The sequence below is a fragment of the Gossypium arboreum genome, chromosome 9 (genome assembly GCF_025698485.1).
Source record: "Gossypium arboreum isolate Shixiya-1 chromosome 9, ASM2569848v2, whole genome shotgun sequence".
Taxonomy (NCBI): Eukaryota; Viridiplantae; Streptophyta; class Magnoliopsida; order Malvales; family Malvaceae; genus Gossypium; species Gossypium arboreum.
This window is the reverse complement of record NC_069078.1, coordinates 75,861,373-75,882,861: the sequence shown is the minus strand read 5'-3', so window position 1 is coordinate 75,882,861 and position 21,489 is coordinate 75,861,373. Positions and strand designations below refer to the sequence as shown.

Genomic DNA, 21,489 nt, shown 5'->3' with positions numbered 1-21,489 from the left:
TCAAGAAGTATAGGGCATGAATTGATTGGGTAGATATAATTAGTGCATATGCCACACACTTTTACATGTTGGGAAATCCTAATGTCATCTGTTCAACAATTGTAATTAGTCTATCAAGACGATTTTCAAGAGAAGATGAATTTCCGTCATTCGCTCTACTTGGATACTCCTAACTAAATTTGAAGTATCGTGAATATACAACCATGATCGGAAGTTAAAAGGATGTTGCAAGGAAATAGTTTTTTTAAAAAAAAGAAAAGAAAGAAATAAAGTTATTAACAGCGGTCCTTGACAACGACGCCAAAATTTGTACGAGCGTCGAAGTTGCCAAAAATAAAACCTACTTAAAAAAGAAGAATTAGTAGAAAATGGCAAGTAGGGTCATGTCCATAGAGATTAATTATAAATTTGTTTCTTTAACAAACAAGTAAAATAAAAATAAATAAGGGTTTTAGAATTAAAAACTAAAAGTAAAAGTAAAATGAAATACTAAAATAAAATATAAGAAAATCAATGAGGAAAAACTCTAGTCAAAGTAAATTCTTTGTTTGATTATTGATTCAAAGATAAATTTCAATATTCTTTAATAAATTGGCTATAGTTATCGATGACCGCCAAGTAAGTTAATTTCTTCTTACCTTCTTGATAATCAAGACAATTGTCATTAATTACTTTTCTTACTAATAAACAACCTTATAACGATTGATTAGGAATTTAATTTATCAGTAGCCTTAAAAACGAAATAGACCCAATTCAAACAACAAATGCACAATCAGAGTTTATTTAAGTTAAATTGCATGTCCACATTACACAAATAATCATGTAATCACCGCTAATATTCAAAATCAGTTGATTGACTAATTATCTAATTGGCAAAACAATCATTCTAAACTATCAAATATCGGTTGAATATTTAACAAACCTAAATAATTGTAATTAAACCAAAAGACAAACACTAAAGAGAAAAGGAAGATTAAAAGCAATTTCATCTCACAAACTTGTAGAATCAAGCTTCAAATATTATTTCAACTAGAAAAGAGGATTTAAAAACCTATAAAATAAATAAAACAAAATAAAACTAAGAATGACTAGGTCTAAACCTCTCTAATCTTAACCTAATCATGTCTATTTATATGGCAAAAATAATAGAATAGAGAAAATACAAAAAGCGCCCTTAATTAAATAAAACAAAGATTTTTTTTTTTTTAGGTTTTTCGATTATTTTCATGTCAAACTTCCAGACCATTTTGGAACATCTTTCTGTTTTTTTTTTTTTGGCTTCATCCATAAAATAACTTTAGATAAATCTTTTAGTTCCTTATGAATAGATACATTATGGTCTCAAAACAAAGGTTTGTATCTTAAATTATAACCAAAATACTATTAAAAGTTCAAACCGTAAAAACTTGTCAAAATAAACTTTAAATTCTATTTTTTAATTATTACCTAAATCAATAATAAATAAAATATAAATAATATAATTCAATGCGAGAAAATTCACAAATAAGTAGAAAGTTATGCACTTATCACTTCTCCTTACCTTTTTCCGTTTTAATATCCTCACCTCTTCCCCTCTAACTATTCCTACACAAATTGTTACTAACTTTACTTAAAACACAAAACAGACAACAAAAAAAACTTACCAAATGAAACCAAAAAGCAGAGACTCCCACAATGCAAAAAATGACATTTTTTTAGAACAAACCAAATGCAAATGTGTCCCTGCAAATATGATTCGCTGGTCCATATGTCCTATTAACAATAGATATGTAAGTATCTCATTAACTAACGAATATTCAAATGACACACCTTGCCGCTAAAATCAAGGTCCTCACCATTACATGATGTGTGTGCAACACACAACTCCTTCCCACCACATGAACTGCTAGGTTTGATCCATGCCAACAGGTGCATGGTCGATACATGGAACACCTCTAGTTTACCTTCTTAAATATAGTTATTGAGCTTCCTCAACGCATGAAGCACACATAGAACTTCATTAAGCCTACAACTAACCAATTGTAACTAGATCACCAAATCCATCAACCCCATCACCTCGCTAGAAATCTGTCATGTTCCCTAAAGAGTTAACCATGACAAGATTAGCATGGACACGTGTTGAGGCTTGAGGGTAAGAAGGCAACCAATCTCGTCTATAAAATATCTTTCCTTGGCTTTAAGAATCCTTCTCTTGAACCTATTATTATTATTATGTCTTATCCTGTTCAACTTTTGTCTCAAGTGACTTAACACACCTCTACCATGTGAGCCGTCATCTTCCTCCTCCTTCCCTATTCTATCTTCAACAATTTTATATAAATAATAAATCATACGTCTTCTACCTTTAAATTAGTCATTAAGTTTAATAGTAAGGTTGAGGTCTAGAAAATTTTGAGATTCTAAATTTGAGACTTATCTTGTATAAATCATATGTGAATTCTCAGTTTATATTGTATTTTGGTTTAAATTTTATGTGCGTGCTTTGTCTAGGTGTGAATATATCCCAATTTTAGTCTCCTAGTGCTTTACAATGGTTAAATATAATTATAGTTATTTAGAAGTATTTTTTGGCATAATGCTAAATTTAACCCTTAATGTGTACATTTTTTTGTCAATTTGGCCCCCTTTTTTTTTTTTGCCACAACTTTTCAGAAAGAGTCAAATTTGACCATCAATCTTTTGAAAAATAGCCGATTTCATTTTTCAATAGAAATACTAACAAAAATATTAATTTTTTAACATGGCAACCCGCAATTTCATTCTAATTTTACTGCATTTTAAGAAAATTTTATAATTTTTCCAGGCTTTTTTTAATTTTTTGAACTTTCATATTTTTAAATTTTTTGCTACATGGTATATAAGGCAAATAATGCCATATCAACTTGAAATGCACATGGGCTATCACGCGGGATACTGTGTCAATATCATTAAAAAGAAAATTTGTCAATATTTCTATTAAAGAAAAGCAATTTGACTCTTTTAAAGGTTAAAAGTCAAATTTAACTAAAATAAAAATAAAAGCCAAATTGATGAAAAGATAAATATTAAAAGTTAAATTTATCATTATACATTTTTTGTGACTGTAATTTTGATTTACTTGTAATTTCTTAAAAAATCATTAACATCTTAATTATACTTTAATAAGTTATTAATCTTTAACTTATAAAAAAACTCATAAATTTAATTTTATAATTAAATGATAATAAAAATTAATCTCAAGTCTAAAATAAAGTTTAAGGACAAATCAAGAATAAAATTTTGTTTTGTGTTAAAAATACATATGATTATTTAAATAAGCGGTGAGCATTTGATATATTAATAGTGTATTTTTATTTTATAAATGATTTTAACAATTGACATATATATATATATATATTAATTTATTTTAAAATATTCTACTTGAAAATTTTACTCCGTACCAAATATTTTTAATAATTTATTATTTTAAATAAAAAATAAAATAAAATCAATCGAGATGTAGGTAGGGTTTAACGCAAGCCGTTGGGTGGAGAGTTTAAATGAAAATGATATTTAAAAATGTTTGGAAGTGGATTGGACTGCGAATTGCGTGGGAAATGGACAACATATGTTATAGGGTTTAATTTCATCTTATCTAATCTACAACTCTGTGGCAAATGGCAAACTGGGATTTTCATTTTCTAATAACATCCAAAACAAGTGGCTTGAAAACAATTAGATTATGAACCATTACAATATTTTTATATGGAAATTAAATAAATTTTTAGTTGAAATGAATCTCAAACTTATAGTGTTTTATATTCATATCTCATTATATTGGTTTTATTATGGTTTTATTTAAAAATAAAGTATTCTTATTAATAATATAAATTCTTTTTATAAAAATAAAGTATGATTTTTTAATAACTTTAAATTGATTCATTTCTATTAGATTCATAACACTAATTCAATCAGCGTTTAAGTACAAGATATACAATGGCGGATGCAGAAAACTATTTTTAGGGGGCAGAATTAAATTTTATATTTTTATGATAGTAAAAATACAATTTCACCATTCTAATAATTTATATTTTTATAATTTTTTAAAGAATAAGTTAAATTTTTATTATTTTTGAGAGGCAAAAGTGTAGTTTCATCATTACTAATTTAAAATTTTATAAATTATAAAGAACCTAAATGAAAATTATTCCAATTTAGGAGGGACCGGGGCCAGTGCCAGCCCACCTTGGCTCCGCCACTGAGTATATATATTTCAATGATCAGTTTGTTGTATTTTGTAATGCTTGATTCTAATTATAATTATTCGGAATTTCTCTATAACTTATTCTTGGTCCAAATTGATTTTAAGATAAAAAAAATCGAATTAAAGTAATATCTATTTACGTTTTGGTCCTTTTAATTGCTAAATACTGAAATTGTTATTTGTTTGAAAATGGATTGAAGAAAGGAAAAGGATGAAATGAGAATTTTCTTATTAAAACAAGAAATTGGGGTTGGTGGTGTAATTAATATGCAATGAGATGAAGGGATATAAATCAATATTGGTATTTGATTATATAATTTATCAAAATTGTTGATTTAAATATAGGGTGCACCAATGCTAACCTTTGCCTTCCATGTTGGGTCATTTTAATAAATTATTTGGTGCATTCTCATACCAGTATTTAAAGTTTAAAAAATTTTACCATATGATCCATACATTAATATATAAAAAGTATTTGAGCAATAATTTTTTAAATAATAATTATTGATAAAGTAATACAAATGTAAGAAATTTTATTTGAGTTAGTGTTCAATTAATTTGTAACATCAATTCAATTAAATATTTAAATAATATATATTTATTATTAAATAAATACTTTATATATTTTAGTGGTCCTTAATTTTATAATAAATTAAATAGTTTTATGTGTTTTAGGTAACTACTATTAAGTGATTGTTTTAATTTAGATAATGACCATATTAGTTACATGAAAATTTAAATAAGAGAGTTGAGTTTGATGGTAAATTTTCATTTTTCTTAAGTCTTTCATTATCTCTAAAATTATACTTGAATTGTGATTAATTGGAAGATTCTTTAAGCATAGAGTTGAGAACTTTCTAGAGGTCTCTAATAGACACAATTTTCCAACTAATTTCATCTATTCTCTAATGGTAATTTATTTAAAGATTTTTTAAGCATACGAATTCTATGACTATTAGGCATTGTGGTTGGAGGTTATATTATTTATTGTTTATCGTTTTCACATATGACTTGATCTTAAGAACAATTGTTGAAAATATTAATGTTTAATTTTCAACTATTATTTTTGTTTATTATGTATGTAGATCTATCAAGTTAATTTTAGTATCTTACACGTGGTATTAGAGCATGGTTAAATTTTTGCTTAGTATATTTGATTTTCTATGAATTGTTGATTATGCAATTTTAATATTAAAATTAAAAAATAATTAACTATTTAAAATTGATTTGAGGTTTTTAATTTATTTATGCATATTATTAATTTTAGGATAATTTTATGATAAATTTTGTGATATTTGATGAATTTTTATTATTATGAGTCTTTTTCGGAATTGGATGGCTGGAGGAATAACAAATTTAATTATCACATCCATAAAATTTCTAAAATTCATGTTTTCAAGAAAGCAAGTTAATTTTTGAGCTTTTAGTTAATTTTCATATATTTAAAAACCTACAAAATCACACATTATTTGATGAATTGTTAAAGTCCAACCCAATGATGCATGAACCAATAGATTTTATTAGAGTAATCCAACACTTTTTAAGGAAACCCGAAACCATAAAGCCCATGAAATTAACTCATAAAATTAAAGTCAAACTTGGCCGATTGATAAAGTTAAATCAAGTTTACTCATACAGTCAGACGAAGCTAACCATATGGAATCAAATGATCCTGGGATCATATTGATTTTAATTGGGTTAAAATAGTCCAAATAAGGTAAATCAAGTTAAAGATGATGGATCTTGTTTGAACCAGGTTAAGGTGGATTGAATTGGGTTGAATCGGGTTAAGATGGACCGAATCATGTCAAACCGTAGTCAAAATATATAGATTGAACCGAAGTATATCGGGTCAAAGTTGTTGAATCCATTGAATCAATAGTTAACGTTGGTATAGGATTTACTAGCGCATGGTGGCGTGTGTTGATGTGTGGAGGAGATTGGTTGTGTAGGCAGCGTGTAGGACCTCAATTTGAGAATATAACCATTGCACGTCATTTTTGCATTTTTTAATTTTGAGAATTTTTAAAATTTTAATATATATCTCTAATTTTAATTTATATATATATATATATATATATATATATTCATTTTGAATAATTTTTATACATTTTCTTTTAGATTTTTTTTATAATTAGGATCAAATTGGTTGAATGTGTAAATATTGAGAGTTAAATTTATTGAATTCTTTTAGAATTAGGGTCAAACCGATAGAATATGTAAATATTAAACGCTAAAATTACTATTATACTAATCAAAAGTAAGATAAATTGAAAAAAAATGATCGACGTATTAATTGTTTTCATTTGCTCACTTTCGACATTTATAGAAATTAAATTGCTCTATTTTTTAAGCAGACTAATTTAATAAATATCAAAATTGAAAGAGACGGAATAAATATTTTAACATATTTTTTAAAATTTTGAGAAAAGCAAAGTAATTGCTTATGCTATGGTTTTAAAATATAAACTCCAGATTGGTTGCTTATCACCTTTAATCATTTCATGTTTTTAGTAAGGGTTAATACATGATACTTAATATTGACACCTTTTAATATGTTACTTTTAATTTTTAGTCTAATATGATATTTAAATTTAGTAAATATTATATATTTTGGTACTCAAAAGTAACACTATTAACGTGTAAAATTCAATTTAAGTTTTAGAATTTATTTAATAAAAATCGTAATTAATTAATAAAATTAATAATTAAATTTTATTAAATGAACCCAGTAAATTGAAAAAGAAATTATAGTCATGATACTATAAGTAAATCAAATATTTGACTCAATGATCGATTTAGCACATTTCTAGATATTTCAATAAAAAAGTTAACAGTTTAGTTAAAATAGATGTTAATAACAAAAGTAGTACCCAATTTTTGAAACGCCTTCATAGGAGTTTGGATGCATCTATAATAAAATTTTTATAATAAAGTTTCATTCCCCAAAAGAAAATTTAAATATAAAAATAAAAAATTCATAATTAACACTAAATTATTTTATTCATAAAATCATAAAAATCAAACCTAAAACATTAACAATTAACTTTTATAAAATTAATCTTAAAATAGTAATTTTATCTTTAAATATCAAGATACATAACTTATATTAGCAATTTAAAAATTGTGGAGTTCAACTAGTAAATGATTTATTAAGGATTTTAGTAATTATCTTTCCTTTCGAAGCTATCATCAAAATTGTATTAGTTCTGTTATTAAGTAGAAAATTATAATTATACATATAATAAAAATTTAACGATAATGATTTTTATAATATAATCTATATTACTAATATATTATCTGAAAATGATTATGATCCGTTTATTGATTGTTAAAGAAAAAAATTGAATAGTGAAGATATATTATTATTATTTTTATAATTTTTGCAAAAGTTTTAATAATTATTAAGATTTTTTATTAGTACTATATTTTACATAATATTACTTTGTATTAATTACATCAACTATAATTATATTGTTTATTGAATATATTAAAATATTTAAATTATTAAATAAATTAATATATTTTAATTATATTCAATTAATGGAATAAAAATATTATATTACACTAATCACAATATTAATGTGAGGAGACATTGAAGGATAAAATGATATATTAAATTAAACACTTGCAAAGCAAGTAAGACATTTATCAATTAATAGAAAAAATAAATAAATAAAACATACAACAGGTCTGGTTTTGCACGTTGTCAGCCGAACTTCTATTTTATTCCCAAAGTAATGGGTTAAGACAAAATGCGATTGCACATTCCATATGAACAGAAGCAAACTATATATCTCTTTAATTAATTAAATTAAAATGAAGAGAAGATTGGTTGTATTACATCCAAAATTGGCATAAAGAAAAATATAAGAAGAAATTTCATTGCAAAAATAAGAAATTATCTCAGAAATTAAGTTTAATCTCTTGTATTTACACAAATATAATTAGCTTAGAGAGACACAAAAAGATTCATAAAAATTCAGTTAAAACTCTATCTTAAAAATAATAATAATAATCTTCATTAATGACCCAGACATTCATTTGTGTTAACTAGCCAGCAGTGAAAAATAAAATAGTATTGCGGGCTTAGACAATCCCTTCCCCTTCCCTTGGCACACACAAAGTAAAGAATCAATCTATGCAAGTTGAGGTTCATGAAATCCATGCATGAGATGACAAGGGTCCAAAGGAAATTCAGGTACTCTTGAATAAATCCATCCAAATCTCCAAAACCAGTCAAGAAACCACCTGAATTCTCCCCAGTATTACCCCACATACCTTCATCTTCTTCCTTCACCCTTTCTATTGTTTCCAAGCCTGCAAGCAACCCAGTTCTCAGCTCCATTTTCTCATCTTTGGAACCCTTTTCTTGAGGTGGTTTCCCAGTGAGTGTCTGCACCAGTTGTCTGAAGTTTGCCACATCGGTCTTAATGATCTGTGGGGCAAATAAGTGAATTATGCGTATCTTGGGCTTTGCCTTTTGATATTATTTGTGAATCTTTGTGAATGGATAGTGGTGTTGAACGAGACATTCTGGTTTGTTTCTTCATCATCAAATTCTCCATGCTTGAAAGAATAGATGGGGGGCACAGTAGGTGTATTTGTTTAGACTTGAGAGGGATTGTATTTATATAGGGAGAGATTGGGAAATTTTTTTGAACTTGTAACCTCTAAAAAAAAAAAAGAAAAGAAAAGTGGAAAGTCTGATAAAATGGAAGAGATTCAACAAGGTAATGAAGAAAACCTTGAATGGTCCCCCACCAAAACTGGATTAGCTTATTTAGATTAATAAAATATTTATAAACACTCATTAAAATTTTATTTAAAAAATCGTATTTATATTTTATAGAATATTCTTTTAATTCATCTCTCTGGATATCAATTAAGATTTTCTTATCATTTGGTTTGCATTTATCGAGATATGCAGTTTTTTATGTATAGGAAATGCTAATGATGTTTTAGTTTAATGCACCCAATATATAACAATTATCTGTAGGTTTTAATTTAAATTTATTATGCCAGATATTATCTGTAAAATTTATTGATTTTGTTTATTACATATTTATTTAGTTGTAGGAATTATTCATTGATTTTATAATATTTGCAAGTATATTGTTTTTAAGTGGTTCAAATCTCTCTATCACATGTTACATAATTAATAGTATGCACAATATTAACATTTCTTTCCAGTGTGTCGTATCTTCACCAAACAAGATATTTTTCTATGAACAGTTCACATCTCTTTGAGAATATTGAAAACAAACTCCAACATCAAAACAATACTTTCGATTGTTCAGAGACCGGTTAACTATCTGATGAATGATATTTCAACAATTTCAAAATAGATAATACTCAACAATAAATTCAAAGTTGATAAAAATATAATAATAGAAAACAGTAGAAATGCTCTCAAAATTAAAAACTTTTGGTACTTTGAGTACATGATTAAAAATCAATATCAATCATTTAAAAAAAAATTAAAATTAATAAAAAATATCAATCATTGGGTTTCCAACTGCAGCAAGTTGACCAAAAGCTTTGGCGATTAAAAAAAAAAAAATGATCATCAAGCTTCAAGAGAGTTGCCTCTCCCCTCTCTTATTTGTATATTTTCTATTTTGGGCTATTTCTGATCATTTTCATTGTAATATCAAGATTAAGGACATAGATCAAAACCTTTTTTCCTTAAAAATTTTAATGAAATTTATCCAAATTGATACTCATATCAACTTCAAGGAAATTAATTACTTTGTCTTTTAAGAAACATCATCTATTTATGTATATTTTATTACGATGGATGTATATATACATAAAAACATTCAAATTTTATGCATCGTATCGTAATATGTTTTATTTAATTTGGTGTAATATAAAATATTGATTTTAATATTTTTGTTTAATTTAATTTAGTTCCATTAAATATCCTCTTGCTATTATGAAATGAAAGGCGAAGTCATCATCTTTATGTTATGGAGTCGATATGAAATTATAAAACTAAAAATGCATTATTCAAAATCTTAGTGTTAAAAAATTTAAATTGAATTATTAATTTTATGAATATTTAAATTGGTAAATAAATTAAATTAAATTAATAATATTTATTAGAGGAACTAAATATAGAATTATTTCATTTAACTAGTCAAGATTTTGCCTTAGTTGGCGGTGGAGCTAGATTTGTATTGGGTTGAGCTACTTATTTAAGCTCAAAAGTCCATCAAAGATTCATTTAAATTTTAGGAAGGTTTAAATAAAAATATTCAAAAAAATTAAATTAATTTAAAATATGAGTTGAGCTTAAGTTTGGTAAAATTTTAAGCTCATATTTTAAATCAGACCAAAGTTAGATAAATATAAAATGTGTTAAGTTCATATCTAAACTAGACCCATAAACACTTCTAAATGGAACCATATATATTGTCAAGTTTTAATATATTCTAAATGCTAAAAGATTTATATCTATACACATATATCTAATATATATGTATTTGTATATTATAGAAAGACTATTTTAAAATTAATTAAGGATTTAGATCATTTTTTCTCAAATTTAGAGATATAGACTAATTTTGGAGAAAGATAAAGAAATGCATGCTGCAATTAATAAGCGTTTTCTTCCTGCCAATTTTTTTTTTTTTTTGTGTGTGTGTGCTGGGTGCTGGAGATTTGGAAAGAAAACTCTGTTTGTATTTGAAGGAGACATTGTGATAGTTTTAAGGTATGTTTGAGTTTACGGTGATGCAATGACGCTTGGAGACCTACATATTTCATTTGTCGTGTGGGTATATAACCACTACCTTAGAAGATGTTGCATTGCAACTCAGGCTCTCAATTGACGGTGGTTATGCGATCACAGATTCAAGTATAACTCGGGCTCCAGTTGACAATGGTTATGTGGTCACGGGTTCAAGTTTCATGCCATCGGAAGAGAATGTTTTATAAACCTCATACATAAGTTTGAGATTATAATCATCGGGGAAAAATAGGGCTTTCCAGTATAATCAATTTATTATTTTTCTCCATCTCCATCAAAGTAGACATCATTGTTTGAAACAGGAGTCGAGGCGGCAGTGATTGCTGTGATTAAGGAACTCATTAAGAATTACAATCGTTGCTGCTCCAACTCGAGTTTCAGCTTTTTCTCCACCGTCACAATCATTCCTCCCCCTGAAAGTCTTCTTGCACCCAACACTGTCACAGGTTATGGACAATGAGGTTAAAGATACTACCTTTGGTGGAGATGAAGAAAAATAATAAGTTGATTATACTGAAAAACCCTTTTGGTTTTCCCTATGATGGTCTCAAACTTATGTATGAGATTTATAAAGTATCCTCTTTTGATATCATGCAATTTGAACCCATCACCACATAACTACCGCCAACTTAGGCCTGAGTTATACTTCAACTTGTGATCATTTAACCACCGTCAACTGAGAGCCCTAGCTATACTTCAACTTGTGACTGTGTAGCCACCATGAACTAGGAGCCTGAGTTGAAATGTGATGAGCTTCTAAGGTGATGGTTTCATCTGCACACGGTAGCATGAAATGTGTGAGTCTTTGAGCGTCATTGCATCACCGTGAACTCAAACATACCTTAAAATTATCATAATGCCTACCTCAAACACAAACACAAATAAATCTTTCTCCTCAAATTTTCAACACTCAACACAAAAAATTATTTTTTTTTTATTTTTTAGAAACAAAAAACGTTTCCTACACGTATTTTATGTTTCTTTCTCCCAAATGCACCTATTTTCTTAAATGACAAAAAAAAAATCTAAATTCATAATTAACTTTTAAATTAATTTTTTTATCTAATTAACCCGAAAGTTAAGTGATATTTATTCTAAAAATAGTAAAACGTATTTCTTAATGTCAAGGCTCTGCGTGGATGCGGTGAACAATCCATAGCCGACAGCAGCTACCGGCTTCGTGTCGCCACCTTATCTTATCTTGTCTTGGATTTACCTGTCTAATTGATTAAAATACTTAAACAAACATCCTAAGCCTTACATGTTTGCCATATGGCTGAAACGTGTAAGCAATTCAATGATCCAAGGAGCACACGTGTCAGATTTACTTGTATACGTGGCAGCTGAGCAACTATCATTTGGGTCCTATTTAATGGCAAGAATTTTGGAGTTCGAGCATCAACTTCATCAGCAAGCAAATATACCCTGAAAACCCTTTCACTAAATATTGAAGATGCAGTCAATGAAGGATGCTGCTGCCTCTGCTAAGGCCGGCATGGAGAAGGCCAAGGCCTCCATGCAGGAAAAGGTTAATATCTTTGTTACCCTTTCAACTACTTTTTCTAAAGGCATTATATTTGTTGATATGTATTTTGAGAATTTATTGAAATGGATGATGTGTTTAGGTGGACCAAATGAAGACAAGAGACCCTAATGAGAAAGAGATGGCGAGGGAAAGGAAAGAAGAGAGACAAGAAGATGCAGAGCTGAGGAAACAAGAGGCCCGCCATCATAACGCCACGGCTGGCCATGCTGGTGGTGGTGGTATTGGTGGCACTGGCTACACCACAGCTGGGTACAACATAGGCGACACTGGTGGCTATGGCGGTACCGGTGGACATGACAACCGTGGGTACCCCACCGCAGGTAGTGGGTATGATACAGGCAGGCAAGATGACCTCAGCAGTATGGGGTTTGGCGGAGATACAGAGGGTGCTTACGGTACAACGGGGAACCAAGACTTCCCAAATGCGGCGTCTAACAATGCTGGGACTAGAAGGAACACCCGCGGAGGTACCCAGGATGATCCTTATTATCGATCCTATTAAATGAAAGGAGCGAGTTTTTGTGCTCTGCTACTGCCTTGAGTCTGTGTTTGTTGTTTGTTTGCTTCTACTTTTTTCTTTTTCAAGATCGTACTGTTGTACCATATAAAAAGAAGTTTGGTCCTGTTGTAATGTTATAGGGTTAGCAAGGGCAGTTCTATAAATCAATAAAAGTTGGGAATAATTAGAGAAAAATAAAGAAATGTGATCATCAGTTAAAAACCTTTTTATATTCAAGACATCTTGTGGAGAAAAAGCACGAGACACATATCTCGTGACTAATACCTTATACTTTGTTGCGTTACAAATTTTAATATCAATAATGATATTTGTATCATAGTAAATTTTAAATTTGGAAATATAAAAAATATTAAAACTATAAAATTAAATTGAAATGAGAATTACTAGTTCAATATTTGATTCTTTTACATATAATTTCACAATTATAACGAAGAAAAAACATTTTAAGTTATATTTTTATAATATATAAATTAAGTTAACTTCTATAAATAAATAAAAAAGATTTTGTAAATTGTTCGAATTTTTATTATAGATAATATTTTTTTGTCATTTTTATGTTGATATTAAAAGCACTATAAATTTTTTATGAATATGAAAATGTAAATAAGTTATATTCCTAAAATTAATATATTAGAATACTTTTGTAATATGTAAATAAAAATTTTTTAGGAACTTTACAAAATAATCTTATAATATAATGTTATAATTCTTTTTATAATTGTGTTAGTTCTATAACGTATATAAAATATTTTTAAAAATTAAATTCGGTGTAGTTACTTATGAATTACTCCAATTCTTATTTTTCTAATTGGGACTTTAAATAGAATCAATTTAGTGAGGAATTGTAACGGTTGTTGCACCTTTATAATTATTTATTACCGTCAAATCCAAATACCTGTTGGTACCATATATAAAAATCTAATTTTGTGGAGTGTTTGTATTATTGTAAATAAATGTGGCCTCTTCATTCTTTTAATTATTGTGAATTTTCTCTTTTTGTATTCCCAGTGAAATATATTTGTAGTGTACGAGGGTGTATGCACAATTTGTCTAATCTCGTCAAAATTTTATTTTTTTTATTTTTTTAATATTTTGTGGGTATATTTGTATTAGTATATCGTTAGAGGTAAATTTTATCCAGGAAGTTGGATTTTAAACGGGATTACCTGTGACCCTTCTAATCTTTCTTGAGAATTTCGAGTACAATAAATTACTCTTTTACCATATTTGCACAACGAGTCGTATTAAAGTCAAAGATTATTCGAACTATGCTCTGAGGTTGCGGTTTAAACTAGTCTTCTATATCAGAAAAGATTTTCTTGGGTATATTGAAAGATTATAGTTGAAAAGAGGTCCAACATCATTCATGTGGGCGAGGTCGACAGTGCCAAATACGATAATGGCAGTAAAGATCTTTGATAGCATAGGTCGATGAATATGGATGAGATCTTCAAAGATGAAAATTTGGCTTTGGTGTTGTCAGGGTCATTTATTGAGGAGTTTGAATTCTATGGAATAACACTACTTCACGAATTTAAATTTTAAGTTAATTGAATTGATTTATTTCAAATCGTACTTCAAATACAATCTTAACGAAATTTTACAAAAAATGGGTCCATATATTTATGTAGCACATATGACCTAATCAGCCTAGCCCGTGTGGCGCACATGGCCTAACTGGCCCAGCTTGTATGGCACATACAGTCGTGTTGCGTTAACAATTTACTTTTTGTGTAATGCCCTAAATAATCTAAGTTTGTTTTTGTGAAATCTTGATATACATAGGTATTTGTATCAGTGGTTAAGTGTTTGGGGTGTGTTTGAGAGGTATTGGGTTCAAGTCATTGCTTTTAGCAAATTCTGTTATTTTTAATCCTAGCCTCATCTCTGCTAGGTAGGCTTTTTGTAACATTGTTTGTAAACTTATATCAGAATGAGCTTGTTGGTTTGTGTGGTAAGAGTTGTTGGAGGTTTGGTGTTTGAATCCTGGTGTAAGCGTAGGTGATATTTTTGTTTCGGTTAGCTGAGAGAGAGTTTGGATGGGATTGAAAGTTTGAGTGAGTGGGTAGTTGAGATTGAGTTGTTAGTGGGGAGTTGGGATTTATTTGATTTTTTTGAGGGGTTTTTAAAAAAAATAGTTTTCTCTCTCCTCTCATTTCTCTCTAACATTCTTTTCTATATTCCTTTCTCATCAGAAGTTTTTTCTTTCTTTTTTTTTCTTATCTTGTCAATCTTTTGTTTCAAATCGTTGTGATACGAATCCTTAGTTTCTCCGTGTGTTTAGGTAAGCAAATGGGATGAATTCTTGCTCGTTTCGATGGCAATGGTTTGTGATAATCTTTGTTGATGTTACTGTTCATAGTTTGATTTTTGGGTTTTGGCAGCAATGAATTGTGAAGAACGAGATTCTCCTCTCGCAAAATCGAAGTCAGAATTGTTCAGGATAGTAGGTAAGTGATGAACACTTGAATCGAACCATTATCGGTTTTGTTGGTTCGATTTAATTGAGAATTAAAACTAATTTTGGGAGTCTGTCATGTCAATTTTAGGTTCTAATGGTCTCGGGAGTGTTTTCACATCAAAATTGAACCAGATGTGTACTCCTAACACGAAAAATTGAGCTTTGATGAAAGTCGAAAATGAAGCTATAGACGTCACACGGGCACATATGCCCGGCCGTGTGTTGGATATAGTTGTGTGATTGACGAAGGTGTGGTCATGCACAAGACTTGATTGTGTAATGGTGTGAGTGTGGCCGTGTGGGTCATACGGGCTAAGCCAGATTGGACGTGTGGGTTTTGGGCCATGCCGTGTGGGCCACACAGACAAGGCCAATCTAGGCGTGTGGCCCATTCGGGCATGTGGGCCCAAAATTTTAAAATTCTCTCTAGGGTCACATGGGTCGTTTCGATCGACTGTGGGCCTACTGTAAGGTTAATAAGGGCTAAACCAGCCCTTTTTCATGTGATATGATATTCTGACAGTTTGATCTGATTAGGAAATTGATATGTATGTCTGACCGTACTGTTTAGGTATGTATGTTATCTGTATAAAGCATGTTAATTTTGTATCTGTATTCTATATTTGTGTTTAGGGTGTGATTAGTATATGTAGAGGAAGTGATACGTATGGTGATCTTTCGCCTATATTCTGGTAGCTTGACTGCATATTATTTTGTTATGTGTCGTATTGACACTATATGGTGTGTAGGGATGGGTGGGTGTTTTTAACCTTACATTGTGTAATGGGATGGCCAGAGATGATGTGTAGAGGATGGGGGTAGGATTCTGTATATCTGTTCTGCTTATGGATTCTGCTATTTGTATCTGTCATAGACTTAGGTCTGAATCTATATTTGACTATATATAAAATTCTTTGTATGTTGCATGACTATTTCTGTCGGGTTACACATTGAGTTTATGAAAACTCACATCTGTTTGTCTATTCTGTTCAGGTAACCCACAAACTTAGGCGGGTCGATGCGATAGAGGATTAGAGGTGAACACTAGACTGAGATCTGTTTTTGTTTAGTAATAATAGTTTTATTTTAAAATCTAGTTTTCTTAAGAGTTTGTATTTTTAGGGACTCTCTGGACTGTATAGTTTTAATTTTTGGATTTGAATTTCATTTTGCATTCTTTTCCGCAACGTTGACAAAAACATTATGCAAACAAATGCTTTTAACAAATGGTTTTTGAAAAAACAAGCTTGATTTTGTTTAAAATGATTTCTAAACTTTCGTTGCAAATAAATGGTTAATTTTAAAGAACAACTTAAATCAGTTTCAATAATGCATATGTATAATCAAATATGTTATAATACTTGGACGATTTATCAAATTACTAAACATGATTTTATTGAAGTATTGTCAATTTCAAAATCCTATATCGTAACACTCCCGGATTCGGTCATAACGTCTAGGCTGTGTCTAGGGTGTTACATTTTGGCTTCGCGTCGTTTGTTATTTTTCAAGTTTTTAGTTACACATCTGGTCGTTTTTCGATGCAAACACAATTGCGAGGATTCCAGCACCGAAAACTGACATTTACTTAATGAATTAGCAAACAAAACGAGAATCGATTAAAACGAAATGACCTTTGTTTCCTAAAATTTTAACCAAAACAATAGGGTATTCGGCTCTAATAACCACAACAGCTCCTAATTGTTGTTCGATAACTTACCCTTAAATGAACAATAGCTTCCAACAGATTTTAGATTGCTGAAGGATTAGTCGTCTCGCAAACTTCACCTAGAAAATAACACGATTAACAAATGAGGTTCATAGTACACTAAAACGTCAATTGTGCACGAGAAAACTAACTAAACCTTATCACCATAAAAAAAAAAACACAATACATAGGCTAAGATTTAATTACGATTAATCTCTTTCAAATACCATGCAACTGATCGCACCAAGAACGACAACACAAAAAAAAATGGCAACAGGAACAAATAGAAAACAAAAAGAGAGGAATGGAGAAAATGAGAAAATTAACAAAAAGAAAGAACACTAACACAAGAGGAAGACTGGAAAAATGAGAAGTTGAACGTAAGATGGGGAGTGGGAGAGTGGGAGAGAAACATGAGAGAAATCTAGGAAGAATATTCTCAAAAATAAAATAAAATAAAGTTCAAAAATAAAATCCTAAACTACCAAATTTTCTGCTAATTAACCCAAACACTAACCACATGGGCGACATATTTAGGAAGAACCAAAAATAATTTTTTCTTTGCACGTACGAGATTCAAAGACAGGACCTTAAGGTAAGTTGAAGTCTTACCACTGAATCAATAGACTCATTCTTGATATCAATTAAGCGAAAATAATTTTTAAACAAAATGTTCAAAGCTAGGGGTTGGGACAAAAATAGCAAAAATTCAAGGAAAATGATTCAAGCCCAGAACCTCACACACACAACCCCACACTTAATCATGAACCAAAATAAATTACTTGTCAAGTTTCAACAATTCAAAAACTAAAATTTTGGGATGTTACATAGTCAAATTGACCCGAGTCCAAAAGCCCACCTATGTTGATCTGAGCCCAAGAAAGCTTGAGCCTATAACAGACTTTAGGGGGAGCAAAACTTGATTTGATTTGAAAAAATAGAAAAAGATTTTAAATTTGGAGTTAATTGAATCGAGTTATTTGATTTTTCAAGTCTAATTGAATAAGTATTTCGAATTTTGAGTTTGAGCTAAGTTAAATTTTACAATTCGAATAACTCAAATAACAGATTGGTGTAAATACCGTTTGGTCCTTGCCAAATTTGAAAATAAGCAAATTGGTTTCTCTTTCAACAAAAGTTACAGAAAAATTTAAAATGATTTTTAAAATTCAAAGTATTTGTAAAAATTTCAAAATTATATATTTTTTTAAATTATAATTTTTTTAAAAAAAATCCTAAAGAATATATAAAGAAATTTAACATTTTAAAACTTTTCTAAGATAGTAATTTTGGGACTTAAATAAGTTAATTAATGATTCAGTTTATCTATTTTCTTCTTTTTTTTCTTCTTATTTTGCTTTGAAAAAGGTTTCAAATATATATCGTTTCAAATTTATTTGGTCTAACACGAAATTAGTTATATTACAACAAGATTTTAATTCAATATGTTTAAATTTTAATTTAACTCGAATAATTTTACTCAATTCGACTCGACATGAATTTCATTCCACTTGACTCGATTTGAAAAATTTCGAATCAAGTTAGGATGATAAAATAGGACTCTTCAACTCAATTAACTTGAAATTTTTTCACTCGATTCGATTGAATGCTGACCCCAACAGATTTGCTTGAATTGGCTCAATTTGGTTTATTTTAATACCTAATATATAATATGTTATACTATGATTAAAACAATTAATACATATATAAATATTTTTATATTATAGATTATAATAAAAGATATAATATTACATAATATTTTAATTATTAATACATATATATAAACTATGAATACATATATGATATGTGATAGCATTGTATTATGTAGTAGGAGGATTAACTTTCAAATATACTGAACAATATATGGACTTAGAGCATATTTCAATGAATATAATAATAAAAAATAATGTTTAATAATTAATATATTATGTATTACTATAATAATATGTGATATAATATTACATAATATAATAATATAATTTTAAAACTATTAATACATATATAACTATTAATTGGTCCAAAATCAAAATCGAATTTACAAACCGATTTGCTTTAATTAGATCAATTTGGTCAATTAAGTTGATTTTAATCGCTAACTATAATAGATGATATACTATTACATGATATATGAATATAATTATAACTATGACTAAAACTAATAATACACACATATATATATATATATATATATATATATGTATGAAACTATTATTATATTATAGATTATAATTAAAGATATAGTATTACATAATATCATAATCTTTAAGCATTAATGTATATATAAAACTATTAATTTGTTATATGTTAAGAGGTGATGTTATATAATATAGTAGGCGGTAGAGCTTTCTATGAGCCGAGCTGGGTTGAGACCCAATTCCAAAAAAAATTATGCCTAGGCTTGTTTTTAGGTTGGGCCAAATTGTCTAAAAAGTCCGTTTTACTATTCATAAAATAATAAAACATTAAAAAATATATATTTAATTGATATTTTATATATTTTATAATTAAATTTAAATTTTAAATAAGTAACTTTTAATATTTAAATTGAATTTGAGTTGGGCCGACTCGAGATACAAAAATCATTGTCTAAGCCCGACCCAAGTCGAGTTAGACAGGCTAGTGGCCCTTGGACAGGTGTATTAAGAGGGCTAGCTTTCAAATGTATAAAGAGTATAAGCACTTAAAACATATTTTAACCAATATAATAATAAACAATAATATTTAATATTTAATATATTATGTATTATTATTACAATATGTGATATAATAACATATTTTAAAACCAATTTGCTTGAATTAGTTCGATTTAGTCGGTTACGTCAATTTTAATAGCTAATTATAATAGATAATATACTATTACATAATATAATAATATAATATATAACTATGACTAAAAATATTAATACATATATATAACTATTATTATATTAAGATTATAATAAAAGATATAGTATCATAGTTATGTGTAATTTAGTATATTATAGTACATGTCTATAACTAGTAATGCATACAATATTATTAAAATTTTAATATCTTAATAAAATATTATTTTTATTACATTAGATTTTGAATTAGGTTTTAACTTTTATAGTTTATATTTGGATATTGAATTTAATTTATTTTTATTTTGGACTTGAGATTTTGATTATATAATTTAGTCTATTTTGGGTTTGGGTAATAATAAGTTTATTATTCGGTTTGGGCTTATGATAATATATTAGAGTTTGCAAATAAATAAATTAGAACATAAATATTAGGTTTATAAATTTAATAAAATTATAAAAATTATTCAATTTTCAATATAATATAATACAATAAATAATAAAAGATACTTTCGTCAATTTATATGCATATCATATAATAATAGATTTTATACACGGTAATTATTTTATTTGTTTTTATATAAAACAACTCTATTAAATATATATAATTTATGCTTTTTATAAAGCAAATTTAAATTACATTATCATTGTATAGAAGTAAAATAGATTATTACATTTAAAATTAAAATCTTTATAACTTAAAAAATTGAAAATTATTTCAGTTCGCTAGTACTTGCCCTATTCAATTTGAGTTCGAATTCGAAACAATTCGAGTATGAAATAACTCGAGCCTAAAAAATTCTAAACCCAAATTGATTCAAACTTAATAAAATGTGAATTCAATCCGAGCGCCCACACAAATCTACTTGTTTGCCACCTTTAGAATAATGCAAGATTATCTAAGGAAAAATAAAATTACCCCACATTTTGAAATCTTAGCAAGTTGAGAATGTAAGATTATTATCTTAAAAGTAATCTTTGAATTTAGATGAATGGTACATTTATTTGTAATTAGTATAAAAATAATGGTGACAGTAAAATTAATTACTATAACGATACTGTAGCGTAAGATAAAAAATAAGTTAAACACACCACATTGTACCCCACCGCTCATCCAAACTCATTATTAGAATAAAAACTTCTCATCTATAAAAGAAAATAAAATAGTTCAAAAATAAAAATATAATTTAAATTTCTATACATATAAAATTGAAATTTTCAACTTTTAATTTCAATAACTTAATACTTTTAAAATATAAAAGATAAATCTATTAATTAACACGGTTAAACTTATTATTATTATTTTAAAATGTTATAATAATCAATTAAATTTAAAATTTTGATGATGTTAGTAATTAGTTAAATCTAAAAATAAAAATTAAATTAAATGTATGAGACGATAATTGAAGATTATTTGAACCTACAATAAATATGAAATTGTACCAGCCTAGCTATT

The 21,489-nt window shown here is 27.9% G+C and overlaps 1 protein-coding gene and 1 long non-coding RNA gene across 2 annotated transcripts; both read left to right on the top strand.

Moving 5' to 3' along the window:
- Positions 1–12,368: 12,368 nt before the first annotated feature.
- LOC108454729 (late embryogenesis abundant protein D-113) lies at positions 12,369–13,224 on the top strand. The gene is made up of 2 exons (XM_017753280.2): positions 12,369–12,504; positions 12,602–13,224. Exons 1-2 carry the CDS (start codon positions 12,430–12,432, stop codon positions 13,022–13,024), a joined length of 498 nt encoding a protein of 165 aa, XP_017608769.1. The 5' UTR covers positions 12,369–12,429; the 3' UTR covers positions 13,025–13,224.
- Positions 13,225–16,013: 2,789 nt separating this feature from the next.
- Positions 16,014–16,748, top strand: LOC128280803 (uncharacterized). The gene is made up of 2 exons (XR_008270966.1): positions 16,014–16,074; positions 16,497–16,748. It is a non-coding gene; the product is annotated as an uncharacterized LOC128280803 (long non-coding RNA).
- Positions 16,749–21,489: the final 4,741 nt, after the last annotated feature.

Excerpts from the sequence above, each read along its gene's own strand:
- LOC108454729 (XM_017753280.2), top strand. The coding sequence starts at position 12,430 with ATGCAGTCAATGAAGGATGCTGCTGCCTCTGCTAAGGCCGGCATGGAG. Across the intron at positions 12,505-12,601 it reads AGGCCTCCATGCAGGAAAAG|GTGGACCAAATGAAGACAAG; the intron begins GTTAATATCTTT and ends TGATGTGTTTAG.